The sequence below is a fragment of the Rattus norvegicus genome, chromosome 10, assembly GCF_021556685.1.
Source record: "Rattus norvegicus strain SHRSP/BbbUtx chromosome 10, alternate assembly SHRSP_T2T, whole genome shotgun sequence".
NCBI lineage: Eukaryota > Metazoa > Chordata > Mammalia > Rodentia > Muridae > Rattus > Rattus norvegicus.
In genome coordinates, this window is record NC_141543.1 from 17,832,789 (window position 1) to 17,851,421 (window position 18,633).

An 18,633-nucleotide genomic window follows, 5' to 3' on the forward strand; every position below is an offset into this window, starting at 1 on the left:
AAATATCCAGTTTTTGATAACAAAATGAAAGATTGCAAAGAAACAGCCAATTATGCACAAATATGTATGACCTTACAGCAGAAAAACTAGCAAGAGATATGCCTTGTGGCAAGAGCAGAAGGCCATCTTTAGCAAGGATATTCCCAAGAAGCCACTGTTTAAATGTTGGCAGATGGAAAGACAAACAATATCGAAGAGGTAAAAAAAATATGAAAACAATGTCAAATCAAATAGGGAATAAGGAGCCAAAAATTATGGAAAAAAGTCAAGTGGAAATTCTTTTTTTTTCTTTTTCTTTTTTTTTGGACCTGGGGACCGAACCCAGGGCCTTGTGCTTGCTAAGCAAGCGCTCTACCACTGAGCTAAATCCCCAACCCCTCAAGTGAAAATTCTGAATTGGAAAGTAAACAATGGATATAAGCTGTTCACTAAATGCACTCTACAAATTTGAATAGATCAATAAATAATGGGAAAAATTTCAAATAGTCATATAGACATTTTGGAAGTTGAAGAAAAGGAAATAGAAGCAGGAAAAAATGAATACAGGGTCATGCATAGACAACGCCGCAAATACATACATTAAGGATTCTTAGGCGAGAGAAAGGAAAGATGATGTATGAAAAAATACTGACTGTAAACTCATTTAAAAATGATCTATGAATATAGGAGGCTCAGTTAATATAATTAGATTTTCATTTCCATGGCAAACACAGTCAGGAGTCATATTTAATCTGCTGAAAATAAAAGATGAGGAGGTACAACAGAGCAATGGATACAGAAAATGTGGTACATTTGCACAAGGGAGTACTACTCAGCCATTAAAAATAATGACTTCGTGAAATTCATAGGCAGATGGGTGGAAGTAGAAAATATCATTCTGACTGAGGTAACCTAATCACAAAAACATACATGGGATGTCCTCACTGATAGGTGGATATTAGCCTAAAAGCTCAGCCTACCCAAGATACAATCCACAGACCACATGAAGCTCAAAAATGAGGGCAACAAAGTGCATATGCTTAGGTCCTTCTTAAAAGGAGGAATAGAAATATTCATTGGAGGAGACATAGAGACAAAGTTTGGAGCAGAGACCAAAGGCAAGGCTATTCAGAGACTGCCCCACCTGGGGATCCAGCCCATATACATATAGCCACCAAACCAAGACAATATTGCTGATGCCAAAAAGTGCATGCTGACCGGAGCCTGATATAGTTGTCTCCTGACAGTTTCTGCCAGAGCCTGACAAATGAGAAATACAGAGGTGAATACTTGCAGCCAACCACTGAAATGAGAACAGGGTCCCAATTGGAGGAGTTAGAGAAAGGATTTAAAGAGCTGAAGGGACTTGCAGCCCCATAAGAAAAACTATACCAACCAATCAGAGCTCCCTGGGACTAACCCACCATCCAAAGAGTACACATGGACAGACCCATGGGTCTATCTGTATATGTAGCAGAGGATGGCCTTGTTGGGTACCAATGGAAGGGGAATCCCTTGGTCCTGTCAAGGTCCTCCCACCCCCCACCAAGTGTAGGGGAATGTCAGGGCAGGGATGCCAGAAATTTTGTCTGGTTCAGTGGTTGAACACACTCATAGCAGAAGGGGGAGTAGGGATGGGGATAATATTTGAAATGTAAATTAAAAACTCCAATAAAAATTAATAAAAAACAAACAACTAAACAAACAATGGGGAGAAAATATTTTGTGTTTTCAATTTATTTCCTTTGGTTTTCTTTTTGCTGTTGTTGATAAAGACAGAATTTCACAGTGTAATATATGACCTGGAACTCATAAGATAACCTAGTCTGGTCACAAACTTCTGATTCTCCTCCCTCAGCCCGCTGGTGCTGGTACTGTAGGCCTGTGCTACTATGTCAGCTTTATTAGGCATTTTCAAAATAACTTTCAAAATACGTGGTGTATTTACATGTTTTAAAAGAGAAATAGATTTACTAGGGGGTGGACATATATATAAATCAATAAAAATGAGAGTAAAAAGACTTGCAGTAATTTTGAAAGTGTGTTTTATACAGTAACTGTTGGAGACTTAAATGTAGACTACTATTTGAGTAAAATTATCTGAGCTCATTTTCATAGGTATAACAGAAAGGGATAAAGAGTGCAAGTGACTGACATGCTGGATCCTGGGATTGTAGAAGCATCCCCCCCCCCATTTTCTTCACACATGTTCATGAGAAGATAAGTCATCAGCTCAAATGAGTAGTAGCATTTTTTTGTAGCTTCAAAGAGTTTTTCCCTATCTGTACTATCAATATTGTGACATTGATATTTATTGATATAAAGCTCACTCTGTGTGTGTGTGTGTGTGTGTGTGTGTGTGTGTGTGTCTGCCTTTCTATCTCTCCCTCTTCCTTCCCCCTCTCTCTCCACAGAAAGAGTCTCCACATAATCATAATCCCACTGTCTGGAACTTAGTATGTAGATGATCCTGGCAGACATGTTCCCTGCACAGAAAACATGCACAGTAAACAATCAACAAGCAAGCAAATCTAAAACAGAACTAACGGAAAGTTTGACCAAAATGCCACCTCAAACAGATACTCAGGAAAGAGGAAATGAGAGAAAAACAGGGATCAGGTGGAGGTTAGGGAATCAGGAAAATCCTGATAAAGTATACAGCTCGTCAGCGGCCCTCAGCAGACTTGCACTGGAAGAACAAAGACTGAGCAAACCAGAAGACAGAGGGAGGGACAGTGCAAGCTGAGGCTCACAAAGGAAGGAAGAGCCAAGGACAATGGACAGAGGCTGAAGGCAGGCAGTGCTGCCAGATATGTACAGAACCGGACTCTCCAGGGAAGAGACAGTAAGGAGTTGGGGAACTGATTTTAGAAATAATGTCTGAAGTTTTCTCAAATTTCTTTGAGAAAAATAATCTAGACATCTCAGAAGTCTTACCAACTTTAACCATAAAGAGTGTTAGAACTAGAGTTGGTAGATGTCTTACAGGTCAAGCTGCACACATCGGCTCACAGTGGACTGACAACATATATGAGACATAAACAGAAGTTAGACACAAGCAGTAGAGGAAGTGGGTATGAAGTTTCACCACTTGCTTCTAGAAGTAGAGCTCTTGATAAATGTTATGCAATAGGAAAGGAAGAGACAGTTTTCATGAAGACTGTAGTCTCTTAAATACAACCACAGTCCAGTGGAGGGAAACACATCGAAGTATATGGCAGCAGAAGTTAAACTGGATGGGTGTGAAAGAAAGCAAGAACAAAATGAAGAAAGAAAGCAAGGAATGGAGGGAGGAAAGGAGATAAGGTGAGGGACAGTGACACAAGCAGTCAGAGTGAAACAGAAAGAAACAAAGGAAAATGAAAAGATAAAAAAGGAATGAATATTTACATTATAATTGAAAAAGAAAAATCTTACAAATAAAATACACAAGATCAGCACAACCAAGTTACAGTCACCAACTTTAAAAATTATGCTATGAAATGAACATTGAAAACTCATAAATTGTTTTTGCTAATTGAAATTTCAAGGACAGTCAGGCCAATACAACGAGACTCTGTCTCAAAGCAAACAACAAAGCAGTTGTTACATGAGAACAGTAGAAAACACTGACACAGGCAGGCAAAGAGGGCAGAGGGGCTGTCCTGTCTGCACACTAGAACTGTAGAAGGAACAGATCAGTTTTATTAACTGACATACGTGCTGCTGAATGTTAGATGCTGTATAATGCCCAGATATCAAGAATAACATCATAAGTCCAAGTGAGATGCAGAAGTAGGGTTTCCTGGAGCTCCAAACCCTCCCTTCTCAATCTACCAAGTCTGATCTTCCTATGAGATAGGCTCAGGCTGAGGTCTGTGTGGTGAGAAAGAACAAACATCTGTGGTTTACCAGAGGTGGCCCGGATAATCCCAGTTGGGTGCTGGCTCTGTGCCCAGGGTCACAGATCATTGCAAAGAATGTCAGAAGCCGATAGGTGTCTTGTAAGCACAACTGAACACAAGAGCAGAGGATCTGTCAAAATAGCAGCAGGCCCATTGCCCTGAAAATGGCAGAGGTCTGTGGATGCTGCTGCTGCTTGGCCATTCAGAGCACAGTCTTATAGTGAACTACATGAAGAGAGCCATTCAAAATTATCCCAACTCAGAAACCACATCCCATCTGGAGCAGGAGTCAATTCCTCATTCCAACACCTGACCCAGTTTTGAGCCTACCATTATTCGCTTTCCAGTGTTGTCCCATTGAAACTCCTCACTCATGAAAAAATTGTGCAGGGGTTCTCATGGTACATTCTGCCAAGGCCTTGACATGATAATGCAAATAACATTTATTAAACACTTTTTCATTCTTTTACATAGAGGGTTTGTACTCTGGGCTCTGTATCTGGTCGAGATAATTAATGCTTTTCTTACAAAAGCTAATAGCTAAGTTTCATGTAATTGACAAAACATGAAACATTCCTACACAATATTTCTCTCTGTGATGTTCAACACTTTCAACATTACTGCTTGGATGGAAATCTCAGAATAAGCACTTTCCTTAGAACTCCTTTCATGTTCCTGTTTCTCAGGCTGTAGATGAAAGGGTTCAGCATTGGGGTCACCACTGTGTACCTTATGGCACCTACTACGTCCCTTCCAGCTGAGTGAGAGGATGAAGAGGAGAAATACTCAGGGATGACGGTGCCATAGAAGAGGCAGACCACAGCCAGGTGGGAGCCACAGGTGGTGAAGGCTTTCCATCCTTCCCTGGGGGATGAGACTCTCAGGACAGCACAGGTGATGTGCATATAGGAGATCAGGATGCAGACAAATGGGGTGACCATGATCACAGCTCCCTCTGTAAGAATCATCAGCTCATTGAAATGTGTGTCTGAGCAGGAGAGTTTCAGGAGGGGAGTCACATCACAGAAGAAGTGGGGGATGATGTTGTCTGCACAGAACGAGAGGGGAGCCATGAGCCGTATGTGCAACGGACAATTCAGATTGGCTACCACCCCTGACCCTATAACAGGAAGGGCCCAGAACTGAGGGGTCATCTTTATTGTGAAGTGTAAAGGGTGGCATATGGCCACAATTTGGTCATAGACCATCACAGATAGAAGGAAATTGTCCATATCAGCAAATACACAGAAGAAATTCAACTGTGTGAGACACCCGAAGGAAATGGCCAGACTCCCTAGTAAGTGGTTGGCCAGTACTCAACTGTGTGTTTCCTGTGCTACTAAGTACCAGAACACCTTTTCATCTCAGCAGAAAGACCAACAAGTGAATCTATACAGGGAGCAAACTTATTCCAGTTCTCAGAGTGGGAAAAATCTTCCTTAGATTTTTCATCAGAGTAACCATGAAGGAATCCATGTAAGGGTAAAAGTATGTGTCTATAATGTGAAAAAACCTTCCCCCCAAATGAAGAAATTGAGCTTCATCTGCAGAATCCATGAGGCTGAGGGGCCATTCAGTTGTAGGAGGATATAAAACTATGAACAAACAAACATGGGAGAAGATTTGATCACATGAGAGAATTCACTCAGTTAATAAGATCCAGGAGCAGGTATGGGACCAGGAAATGGCCCATCTCAGCCTGAAAAGTTTCATAAAAAACTCAAATGTTTTGAGATTAAAGAACACTTTGAAATAAATGGATTAAAGTAGCGTAGCTTGCTGAAATGTGTTAGATATTAAAAAACATGCAAGTAAAATTTAGCTTACTAAAAATTTCGAGATAAACCAAGAGAGGTGAGCAGGAACTCTGTGTCTTCTAGCGCATGTATGAGCAAAGAGATCTGTAAGTAAGGGATTTATCTATCCGTTTCTGCAGCAAAGTGCCTGAGAAAATTCAGAGACTCTGTGTCTGACATCTCAGTCCACATTTGCTTGGCCTTGTTGCTTTGGATTTATGCAGCTCCGAATTTCAAGATGGACTTCTGTGTTGGAGAGGTCTGTTCACCTCATGGCATCCTGAAAGCAAAGAAGAGCCCAGGAGAGGGTTTGGGAGTCCAAAATCTCCTTCAGGATCTGCTTATGACCTGACATCTTTGCAGTCAGTCTTACCCCAAGATGTCCCACCACTTCCCAATAGCAACCAGATTTGTAACACATGAACCTGAGACCAGGTATCAGAAATCCCTGAGTAAGCATTACTACTAATCCCCTTAACATTAAAGAATGATAACAAGAGCTGGAGAGATGGCTCAGTGGTTAAGAGGCTGGCTGTCATTCCAGAGGAACTGGTTTGGTTCCCAGCATTCATGTAACAGCCAATGTCTGTAACTCCAGTGCCGGAAGATGCAATGTTGATCTCTGGTCTTCTCAGGGACTGCACATATACAGTACACAGTCAAACATCAGACAAAGCATCCATACACATAAATAAGGATCTCAAAAAAATAAAGAATGATAAAGGAATACTATGAAGAAATCTCACAAAATTAAAAACCTAGGTGAAACAGAATAGTCCTTTTAAAAAATTATTTATTTTCATTTAATGTGTACTGGAGTTTGTCCTGCATGTATGTTTGTGTGATGGAATAGGATCTACAAGACTTGTGGTACTGACACTTACAAGCTGCCATGTTGCTGCTGGAAATTAAACCTGGGTCCTTTGGGAGAACAGCCAATGCTCTTAAACACTGAGCCATCTCTCCAGCCCCTAGAGCAGTTCTTTTAAAGACACAATCTGTATTGAGCCTTACCGAGGAAGAAATGGTCTGAACTGATGTACTCACCTTGCCAGCTTGGGGCTTCTTTTCAGATGGGCTCATTTCAAGGACTGTGTTGTAAGAAGGGAAGCTTGGCACAGGCATGCAGGAGCTGGCTGGGCACATGTTGAAAGTTTTTGTGATGAACACGGAGAGTTTCATAGAACAGCCATAGCAAGAAAAGTCTCTAGAATTGTGACATCACAGACACAAAAGGCTATTATGGAATGACCTCAGATTACATAAACAAAAGTATTGTCCTAACCACAAAATGACCGACATTGCATGATGATACAAATGACCAGTCAGAGCTCAAGTTTATCTGTTCCTTTCTTCCAGCTGGATACATTAAAAGAGCCAATCACCAGCATCCTGAATAGCAGCATCCCATCTGATGCAGCAGTCAAACCCCAATTGCTTTTTAACATCACCCCCAAACCCTCAGAGCTTATCATAATGTCCTTTAGCAGCTTCCAAGTGAAACACCCCACTGGTCCCCAAACATGCCTATTCTTCCCTTTTGTAATCGGAAGTAAGAGTAGCTGTGTTTGTGGTGTCTTCTGTTGGGATGGCATTCACGATTGAAATAAAGCGATTCATTTGAAACATTTTCTGAGCAGGAGAGAGAGCTCAGCAGTCACTTGCTGTTCTGCCAGAGGAACCAGATTTGGTTTCCAGGACCCACATTGTGTGACTGAGAAAGATCTGTAACTCAACTCTAGACAGTGCTCTTCCATTCTTCTTGGACACCTATATACAGGTGGAACACACACAGACACACACACACACACAAATACACACACACACACGCACACACATTTTATACACATGTGGTACACACAGATGTGGTACACATACAAATTCTTAATCTTTCAAAGAGAGTTAATTTTTATATTTATTTTGGCATGACTAGGGATTAAATCCGAACTTTGTATGGACTCAGGAAGTGCTCTACAACTGAGCTGTATACCGAATGTCTAATCACCTCTCACCTCCTGTCTACAACATGGATTTTATTCTCCCAAGAGATATAGCAGACGCTTTCCTAACAAAAAGATTCTAAGTTTCACACAGTAGATTACTAAAATGGTTTTCTGGAAATTAGTTATGTATGTGATTTTCTAAGCCTTATTGGTAGATGTAGATTCAAGGTAAATACTTTCCTTAAAGCCCCTTTCATGTCCCTGTTCGTCAGGCTGTAGATGAAAGGATTCACCATGGGGGTCACCACTGTGTACATCATGGCAGCTGCCATGTCCTTCCCAGCAAAATAGGAGGATGAGGGATTGAAATACAGGGATATGATGGTGCTGTAGAAGAGGCAGACCACAGCCAGGTGTGAGACACAGGTGGAGAAGGCTTTCCATCCTCCTCTAGGGGATGAGACTCTCAGGACAGCACAGGTGATGTGGATGTAGGAGATCAAAATGCAGAAAAATGGGGTGACTACTATCATAGTTCCCTCTGTAAGAATCATCAGGTCATTGAGATGTGTGTCCGAGCAGGAGAGTTTCAGGAGGGGAGTTGCATCACAGAAGAAGTGGGGGATGATGTTGTCCCCACAAAAGGAGAGTCGAGCCATGAGCAGTATGTGCAACAGAGCATTCAGGTTTGTTAACACCCAGGACCCCACAGTAAGAAGGACACAGAACTTATTGGTCATCTTTGTTGTGTAGCGTAAAGGGTGGCATATGGCCACAAATCAGTCATAGGCCATCACAGCCAGCAGGAAATTGTCCATATCAGCAAACAGACAGAGAAAATACAACTGTGTGAGACACCCAGAGAAGGAAATAGTTTGACTCCTGAGCATGTGATTGGCCAATACTTTGGGGACAGTGGTGGAGGAGAAGCAGACATCCGTAAAGGACAGGATCATGATGAAGAAGTACATGGGGGTGTGCAGGCGGGAGTCTGTGCTGATGGCCAGGATGATGAGCAGGTTTCCCAGGACAGTGGCCAGGTATATGATGAGGAAGAGCAGGAAGAGGAGCTGCTGCTGCTGGGGCTGCCTGGAGAGTCCCAGGAGGAGGAACTCGGTGACACTGGACTGGTTGGTGCTGCTCATGAGTCTGAGTCCAGCTACATAAAGGAGAAGCAGAGGTCAGAAGGCCATCTTCAGGTTTGGATGTTACAACCAGGTTCACATTAATCCTGCATAAGAGTTTCTAAATTAAGATCCATTCCTAGTTTCTACACAATCAATTTACAAATCCCAGTTTCAGGTCATGTTGGTTCCCCAGAGTGAACCATTTAGTCTTATTGGAAATAACATACAAACATTCATGCACATACACCACTCTTAGCAGTATCTGGTAACATTTTGTGTCTTCCTCCCACTCCTTAGAAGCTCAAACGAAAAGAGAAGCATCCAGTCAATGTATTGATCTCAAGCTCCTACTGGTGGAAAAGAGTGAACAGAACTTGTTGCAGAAGGAACATTGGCTTCTCTACTACCGTGAAAATACTTGGACGGACAAGTTCTATTTTTTTCCTTAGAGTTTCTGGGCAGTAGTGTTCTTTATTCTAAATATTTGAAAGTCTTGGAAATACAGAAAGTTTTTGAGAAGGTGACGAGTGGATGATCACCTTCCCACTCCTGTGTCAGAAGGAGGACTGGGAGAATTAGACAGGTATTTACTACAGCATGAAGTCCCACTGGGGATAAAGTCCCTGAGTACCTCATTAAAGACCAGCACAAAGTAGTTGTGTAAGCCTGCTCTTGGTCCCTCTTGACCAACAAGTGTGGAACATATCTAAGCTCACAGTCAGAACTTGGGGATGAAGCAATCTGCATGGAGACAAATCCCAGGAGAATTTCTGGAGCACTCTCTAAGCCTGTAGGGTTGAAGAATCTGTCCCCATTCTTCTTCCTCTCAATACAGAAAATGAAGTTATGGCATTATCTGAGGGAACATCCGTTCTTCTTCATACTTGGTCACTTACCACATAAGGAGTATGCAACATTTGCTTATAGGCAGCCCTGGGAGTAACTGGCATCACAGTGTTTGGTTCAATCTTGTAAAACACCCAGTGTTAAGTTCAATGAAAGAAAATGTAGATGAGAGTGTATAGTTCTTCATGGCTAAAGGCAATCAATGGTCAGAGAACCTACATCCTTGGGGATGGTGACTTCTGAGCCACCAAAATCCACAGCATCTTGAGTGCAGATTCAACAGTTTCCTTCATACTGTCCATCCCTTCCCTAGAGATGATTCATGACAGGACTTCAAAATCTAGCATTGGGACATCCTAAGTGTTACTTGTCTTGTCCATATATATTCAGAAGCTTACCACCTTTTTCCATTTGCAGATGAACAAGCAAAATTCTCAGAAATGACAACAAAAACTGCAAACACACAAGAGTAATGGAAGGAAGTTGGGGAAAGTCCTACTTGCTGTTGAGTTCAAGATTTGGGGCACTTCTAATGACAATGTTGATAAGGCTTTCATTCCCAGTCAGTGTCAAACAGTAAAAGCCAATTCTCTCTCAGCCAAGCCAGGGAAGTAGTTGATAAAAGTGATAGCTTGGGCTGGCTTATACCTCTCATCCAGACACACTGAAGTCTGAGGGAACAAGATTGCTGTCATGTTCCAGGCTAGCCTTATCTACATATCAGACCCAGTCTCATAAAAATAAAAACAGCACATAGGAAAAGACATTAGAAATTTGAGAGATGGCTCAGTGGTTTTGTGTACTTGTTGTTCCTGGAGAGTGACCAGGTTCCACTCCCAGCACCCATAGTGTTTCTCTTCCATCCATAACACTAGTTTCAGGTAATCTGAGATCTAACAGCATCTAATAATCCCCTTGGACATGTACATGCTATACATGCGTATATATGCAGGCAAATCACATGCAAATATGTCTTTTTTTTAAAAAGAAAAAATTATAATGGTATGCAGTCTGGACTACATAGGCTTGTCTCACTATCAAAAAAACAAAACAAACAAGAAGAAACAGTAATAAAAAAGAAAACGTAGCTGGACGGTGGTGGCGCATGTCTTTGATTCCAGATTAGGGAGACAGAGAGAGGTGATCTATGTGAATTCCATGCCAGCCTGGCCTACAGAGTTAAGTATCAGAAAATCCATGGCTGTTAGAGTGAAAGTCTCTCAAATACCACCTGTAGAAGCAAACAAATAAACAAATAAATAAAATAGGAAAATGAAATTTAATGGTATAAATGAAATGCTATTAGCTCTTAGTTAATTCTTGCATCCATGTGTTTAAACATATGTGCTGTCTGCTGTTAATCTATGTTTGAAATTATCTACAAAAAGTTTAGATTAAAATCAGAACTTTTTTTCGTCTTTATTAACTTGAGTATTTCTTATGTACATTTCGATTGTTATTCCCCTTCCCAGTTTCCGGGCCAACATCCCCCTAACCTCTTCACCCCCCTTCTCTGTGGGTGTTCCCCTCCACATCCTTCCCCCATACCACCCCCCAAAGAATCACATTCACTGGGGGTTCAATCTTGGCAGGACCAAGGGCTTCCCCTTCCACTGGTGCTCTTACTAGGCTATTCATTGCTACCTATGCAGTTGGAGTCCAGGGTCAGTTCATGTATAGTCTTTGGGTAGTGGCTTAGTCCCTGGAAGCTCTGGTTGGTTGGCGTTGGTGTTCATATGGGGTCTCAAGCCCCTTCAAGCTCTTTCAGTCCCTTCCATGATTCCTTCAATGGTGGTCCTGTTCTCAGTTCAGTGGTTTGCTGCTGGCATTCGCCTCTGTATTTGCTGCATTCTGGCTGTGTCTCTCAGGAGAGATCTACATCCGGTTCCTGTCAGCCTGCACTTCTTTGCTTCATCCATCTTATCTAGTTTGGTGGCTGTATAAGTATGGGCCACATGTGGGGCAGGCTCTGAATGGGTGTTCCTTCTGCCTCTGTTCTACACTTTGCCTCCCTATTCCCTCCCAAGGGTATTCTTGTTCCCCTTTTAAAGAAGGAGTGAAGCATTCACATTTTGGTCATCCTTCTTGAGTTTCATGTGTTCTGTGCATCTAGGGTAATTCGAGCATTTGAGCTAATATTCACTTATCAATGAGTGCATACCATACTGTGATTGGGTTACCTCACTCAGGATGATGTTTTCCAGTTTCAACCATTTGCCTATGAATTTCATAAAGTCATAAAGTAATATTCCATTGTGTAGATGTACCACATTTTCTGTATCCATTCCTCTGTTGAAGGGCATCTGGGTTGTTTCCAGCTTCTGGCTATTATAAATACGGCTGCAATGAACATAGTGGAGCACGTGTCTTTTTTATATGTTGGGGCATCTTTTGGGTATATGCCCAAGAGAGGTATAGCTGGATCCTCAGGCAGTTCAATGTCCAATTTTCTGAGGATCCTCCAGACTGATTTCCATAATGGTTGTACCAGTCTGCAATCCCACCAACAATGGAGGAGTGTTCCTCTTTCTCCACATCCTCGCCAGCATCTGTTGTCCCCTGAGTTTTTGATCTTAGCCATTCTCACTGGTGTGAGGTGAAATCTCATGGTTGTTTTGATTTGCATTTCCCTTATGACTAAAGATGTTGAAGATTTCTTTTGTGTTTCTCAGCCATTCGGCATTCCTCAGCTGTGAATTTTTTGTTTAGCTTAAAATAAAAAACTTTTCTGGCTGTGGTGGTGCATCCCTTTAATCCCTTTAATGGAAGCAAGTAGGTCCCTGTAAACTTAAATGCTGTCTGTGCTACACAGAGAAACTTGTCTTAAGGAAGGAAAGAAGGAAGGAAGGAAGGAAGAAAGGAAGGAATGAAGGAAGAAAGAAAGAAGAAAGAAAGAAGCAAGCAAGCAAGCAAGCAAGCAAAGAAACAATCATTACTTTAGCAAATATGGAGGGTGGCTGAGTAGGTAAAGTGCTTGCTGTATAGGCTTAAAGACCACAATTCAGATCCCAGCACCCACATATATACCAAAGAAGTGCAGCAGCCAGCCTGTAATGTAAGTGCAAGAGTCAGAGAAGAGAGCCTGGAGGAAATGTGTTAGGTAAACTAGCTGAGTTAGCAAGCTCTGGGTTCACTGAGAGGGCCTGCCTCCACATACAATGTAAAAAGAGATCAAAGAATCCCATGGGAGAGAGAGCTGAACACCCAGAAGTGCAGACAATCCTGAGACTGCAGGACAGATCGCCACTTCTGCCCACCTTTGCCCACATTCATGGCCCAAGAGGAAACTGCACAGTGCCTCTGGACACAGGAATATAGCAACATTCAGCAGCAGGAAACTGCAGTCCAGGTCTGTGCACAGAACTGAACTGAACTGGTCAAACAGCTTCCTCACCCAAATCCCGTTGTGGGTGAGGGTGGAGAGTTGGACACTCAGAAGTGTGGACACTCCTGAGAAACCAGAGGAGAGTATTCTTTTTTTTTATCTGTATATATATATTTATATTTATATAAAACGACCAATAATAGCAGTGTGTTATGCATCAACAGCAGCAACAGCTTTTCCAGGTTCTGCAGTCATCTGAACAAAACTGTAGAGACATCCAGCACACTCCATTAAAAAAAAAAAAGTAAAAAAACAAAACCCGAGAAAACAGCACAGTTCTGTTACTCTTGTGGTACCTGGCACCATTTTTTTTAAATTAGCTTCTCAATCATCATCTGGAAAGAAAACATTCTGAGCAACATCATTAAAAACAGCTCTGATAAAGCACGGTCACTACTACGTATCATAAAGCAGGTACAAGCTATTTTACATCCACAGAGGTATGATACAGTACTGTCCTACATCTATAATACTAGAGGATACAATTTAAAAGGCATTATTTGAGACTTGATTCTACTTTTCCAGCAGAGGGCCCAAAGGATGGTGTGACACAGCTTTGTAAAGAAACATACTCTAGACAAGATTTCCTTTCACTAGTGGCACACTTCTAAGGATTCATTCTCTCCATGAATGTCAGCTAAAACCGTTATTAAAAAAATGAAATATCCCTAGAACAAAACCGTATAACCCCTGGATTCACATGAAGATGACCTAGTGGAGACAAGCTGGACCTCACCTTACCAACAAGCTATCAAATCTGTTATGTTTAAACAGTGAGACCTCCAAGGAAGGAGATGCCAAGTAGTGCTTCAAAGCTTCGGACCACAATCAAACACAGAATCCTTTTCAACAGAAGCAGAAGCTCATCTGAATATGCTCATGGATGCTGACATCAACATTTAATCATCTCCTCACTCATCCAGGAAGAGGGGAAGATCAGTTACTACTGTACTTTATTGTGTTCAACCAAATCACCATGTTACAAAAATAGCAAGCTGCCATAATAAAAAATAAGGCTCCTCTATCCAGCACCAGATAGCATCATTTTACTTTCAAGCCTAGAAATTGCACACTTGTATATAAACCAATCGAAGATGAGGATTGAGAGTTCATCTTGGTGGATTTTTCCTTTGATGAATATGAAGTGTCCTTCCTTATCTTTTTTGATGACTTTTAATTGAAAATTGATTTTATTTGATATTAGAATGGCTACTCCAGCTTGCTTCTTCTGACCATTTGCTTGGAAAGTTGTTTTCCAGCCTTTCACTCTGAGGTAGTGTCTGTCTTTGTCTCTGAGGTGTGTTTCCTGTAGGCAGCAGAATGCAGGGTCCTCATTGCGTATCCAGTTTGTTAATCTATGTCTTTTTATTGGGGAGTTGAGGCCATTGATGTTGAGAGATATTAAGGAATAGTGATTATTGCTTCCTGTTATATTCATATTTGGATGTGAGGTTATGTTTGTGTGCTTTCATTCTCTTTGTTTTGTTGCCAAGACGATTAGTTTCTTGCTTCTTCTAGGGTATAGCTTGCCTTCTTATGTTGGGCTTTACCCTTTATTATCCTTTGTAGTGCTGGATTTGTAGAAAGATATTGTGTAAATTTGGTTTTGTCATGGAATATCTTGGTTTCTCCATCTATGTTAATTGAGAGTTTTGCAGGATACAGTATCCTGGGCTGGCATTTGTGTTCTCTTAGGGTCTGTATGACATCTGTCCAGGATCTTCTGGCCTTCATAGTTTCTGGCGAAAAGTCTGGTGTGATTCTGATAGGTCTGCCTTTATATGTTACTTGACCTTTTTCCCTTACTGCTTTTAATATTCTTTCTTTATTTTGTGCATTTGGTGTTATGACAATTATGTGACGGGAGGTGTTTCTTTTCTGGTCCAATCTATTTGGAGTTCTGTAGGCTTCTTGTATGCCTATGGGTATCTCTTTTTTTAGGTTAGGGACGTTTTCTTCTATGATTTTGTTGAAGATATTTACTGGTCCCTTGAGCTGGGAGTCTTCACTCTCTTCTATACCTATTATCCTTAGGTTTGATCTTCTCATTGAGTCCTGGATTTCCTGTATGTTTTGGACCAGTAGCTTTTTCTGCTTTACATTATCTTTGACAGTTGAGTCAATGATTTCTATGGAATCTTCTGCTCCCGAGATTCTCTCTTCCATCTCTTGTATTCTGTTGGTGAAGCTTGTATCTACAGCTCCTTGTCTTTTCTTTTGATTTTCTATGTCCAGGGTTGTTTCCATGTGTTCTATCTTGATTGCTTCTATTTCCATTTTTAATTCCTTCAACTGTTTGATTGTGTTTTCCTGGAATTCTCTCAGGGATTTTTGCGATTCCTCTCTGTAGGCTTCTACTTGTTCTCTCAGGGAGTTCTTTATGTCTTTCTTGAAGTCCTCCAGCATCATGATCAAATATGATTTTGAAACTAGATCTTGCTTTTCTGGTGTGTTTGGATATTCCGTGTTTGCTTTGGTGGGAGAATTGGGCTCCAATGATGCCATGTAGTCTTGGTTTCTGTTGCTTGGGTTCCTGCGCTTGCCTCTCGCCATCAGATTATCTCTAGTGTTACTTTGTTCTGCTATTTCTGACCGTGGCTAGACTGTCGTATAAGCCTGTGTGTCAGGAGTGCTGTAGACCTGTTTTCCTGTTTTCTTTCAGCCAGTTATGGGGACAGAGTGTTCTGCTTTCGGGCGTGTAGTTTTTCCTCTCTATAGGTCTTCAGCTGTTCCTGTGGGCCTGTGTCTTGAGTTCACCAGGCAGGTTTCTTGCAGGGGAAAAGTTGGTCCTACCTGTGGTTCCAAGGCTCAAGTTTGCTCATGGGGTACTGCCTAAGTCCTCTCCGCGGCGGCAGCAACTGGGAAGATCTGCGCCGCTCTTTCCGGGAGCCTCCGTGCACCAGGGTTCCAGATGACGTTTGGTGTTTTCCTCTGGCGTCTGGATGTGCACAGAGTGCAGTCTCTTCTGGTTTCCCAGGCGTGTCTGCCTCTCTGAAGGTTTAGCTCTCCCTCCCACGGGATTTGGGTGCAGAGAACTGTTTATCCGGTCTGTTTCCTTCAGGTTCCGGCGGTGTCTCTGGCGCAGGGATCCTGCCGCTCCTGGGCCCTCCCCTACGGGAACCCAGAGGCCTTATACAGTTGCCTCTTGGGCCAGGGATGTGGGCAGGGGTGGGCAGTGTTGGTGGTCTCCTCCGCTCTGCAGCCTCAGGAGTGCCCACATGATCAGGCGGTGAGGTCTCTCTCCCACGGGGTTTGGGAGCAGAGAGCTGCTGCGGGCCGGGATCCGCGGGTGTGGGACTTCCGGTAAACACAGGAAGTGCCCGGTCCTAGAGGAATTTTGCCTCTGTGTGTCCTGAGTTCTCCAGGCAGGTTTCTTGCAGGGGAAAAGTTGGTCCTACCTGTGGTTCCAAGGCTCAAGTTTGCTCGTGGGGTACTGCCTAAGTCCTCTCCGTGGCGTCAGCAACCAGGAAGATCTGCGCCGCTCTTTCCGGGAGCCTCTGTGCACCAGGGTTCCAGATGGCGTTTGGTGTTTTCCTCTGGTGTCTGGATGTGCACAGAGTGCAGTCTCTTCTGGTTTCCCAGGCGTGTCCGCCTCTCTGAAGGTTTAGCTCTCCCTCCCACGGGATTTGCGTGCAGAGAACTGTTTATCCGGTCTGTTTCCTTCAGGTTCTGGCGGTGTCTCCCAGAGGAGACTATTCTTTGCTCACATTCCTGACCAACAAAGAAAATGCCTAGTATCACCGGTGTCCCCTGTGCACAGGGACCTGAAAGCCAGCCTCAAGGAGCACCTACATGCCTGAGAGCAGAACACTCTGTTCCCAGAACCACCTGAAAGAAAATAGGAAAAAAGGGTTACAGGAGTGCTGACACACAGTCCTACAGGAGGGCCAAGACACCTTCAGAATCAGCAAAACAAGCTAACACCAGAAACAACCTAATGGTGATAGGCAAGCACAGGAAGCAAGCAACAGAAACGAAGACTACTTGGTATCATCAGAGACCAGTTCTCCCACCAAAGCAAATTCTGGATATCCAAACACACCAGAAAAGTAAGATTTAGATTTAAAATCACATTTTATCATGATGGAGGACTTTAAGAAGGTCATAAATAACTCACGTAAGGAAATACAGGACAACACAAGTAAACAAGTAGAAGCCCTTACAGAGGAAACACAAAAATCCCTTAAAGAATTACAGGAAAACACAACCAAACAGGAGAAGGAACTAAACAAAACCATCCAGAAGTTAAAAATGGAAATAGAAACAATAAAGAAAGCACAAAGGTAGATAACGCTGGAAATAGAAAACCTAGGGAAGAGGTATCAGGAATCATAGATGCAAGCCTCACCAACAGAATATAAGAGATAGAAGAGAGAGTCTCAGGAGCAGAAGACACCGTAGAAAATATTAACACAACTGTCAAAGATAATGTTAAATGGACATAGCTCCTAGCCCAAAACATAGAGGAAATCCAGGACACAGTGAGAAGATCAAACCTAAGGATAATACATATAGAAGAGAGTGAAGACTCCCAACTTAAAGGACCAGTAAATATCTTCAACAAAATTATAGAAGAAAACTTCCCTAACCTAAAGAAAGAGATGCCCATAAACATACAAGAAACCTACAGAACTCCAAATAGATTGGACCAGAAAAGGAATTCCTCCTGTCACATAAAAGTCAAAACAATGAATGCACAAAACAAAGGATATTAAAAGCAGTAATGGAAAAAGGTCAAGTAACATATAAAGCCAGACCTCTCAGAATTACACCAGACTTCTCACCAGAGACTATAAAAGCCTGATGATGCTGGACAGATGTCAGACAGACCTTAAGAGAACACAAATGCCAGCCCAGGCTACTATATCCAGCAAAACTGTATTAATTAGCTGAATTAATTTTCAATTAACATAGAAGGAGAAACCAAGATATTTCATGACAAAACTAAATTTACACAGTATCTTTCTACAAATCCAGCCCTACAAAGGATAATAGATGGAAAAGCCCAATACAAGGAGGGAAACTACACCCTAGAAAAAGCAAGAACGAATCTCTTTGCAGCAAAACCAAAAGAAGAGAGACATGCAAACATAATCCCACCTCTAAATACAAAAAAAAAAAAAAAAAAAAAAACCAGGAAGCAACAATCAGTATTCCTTAATATCTCTCAACATCAATGGACTCAATTTCCCAATAAAAAGACATAGACTAACAGACTGCATACATAAAGAGGACCCAGCATTTTGCTGCTTACAGGAAACACACCTCAGAGACAAAGACAGACCCTACCTCAGAGTAAAAGGCTGGAAAACCACTTTCCAAGCAAATGGTCCAAAGAAGCAAGCTGGAGTAGCCATTCTAATATCAAATAAAATCGACCTTCAACCTAAAGTCATCATAAAAGATAAGGAAGGACACTTCATATTCATCAAAGGTAAAATCCACCAAGATGCACTCTCAATCCTAAATATCTGTGCTCCAAATAAAAGGCACCTACATTCCTAAAAGAAACCTTACTTGTAGGGAGCGGCGCGGCAAAACAAAGATGGCGCCGACATCCAGCCCCGTCTGAATGTAGACAACTTACCGTGCATGTCCAGGCTTGGCCCCTTGCTAGGGAGGCCGTATGATAATGAGGTGATCCGGCGCCCTCCTGTGGTGAACAATAGTGCT

General features: G+C 42.2%; 1 protein-coding gene and 1 pseudogene across 1 annotated transcript; both read right to left on the reverse strand.

Annotated features, from left to right (window-relative positions):
- Positions 1-4,480: 4,480 nt before the first annotated feature.
- LOC148002775 (olfactory receptor 1f45-like) lies at positions 4,481-5,339 on the reverse strand. The gene is made up of 2 exons (XM_087574837.1): positions 5,270-5,339; positions 4,481-5,178 (listed from the first exon to the last, which is right to left on the reverse strand). Exons 1-2 carry the CDS (start codon positions 5,337-5,339, stop codon positions 4,481-4,483), a joined length of 768 nt encoding a protein of 255 aa, XP_087430963.1.
- On the reverse strand, positions 7,785-8,747 carry Or1f35-ps1 (olfactory receptor family 1 subfamily F member 35, pseudogene 1; annotated as a pseudogene).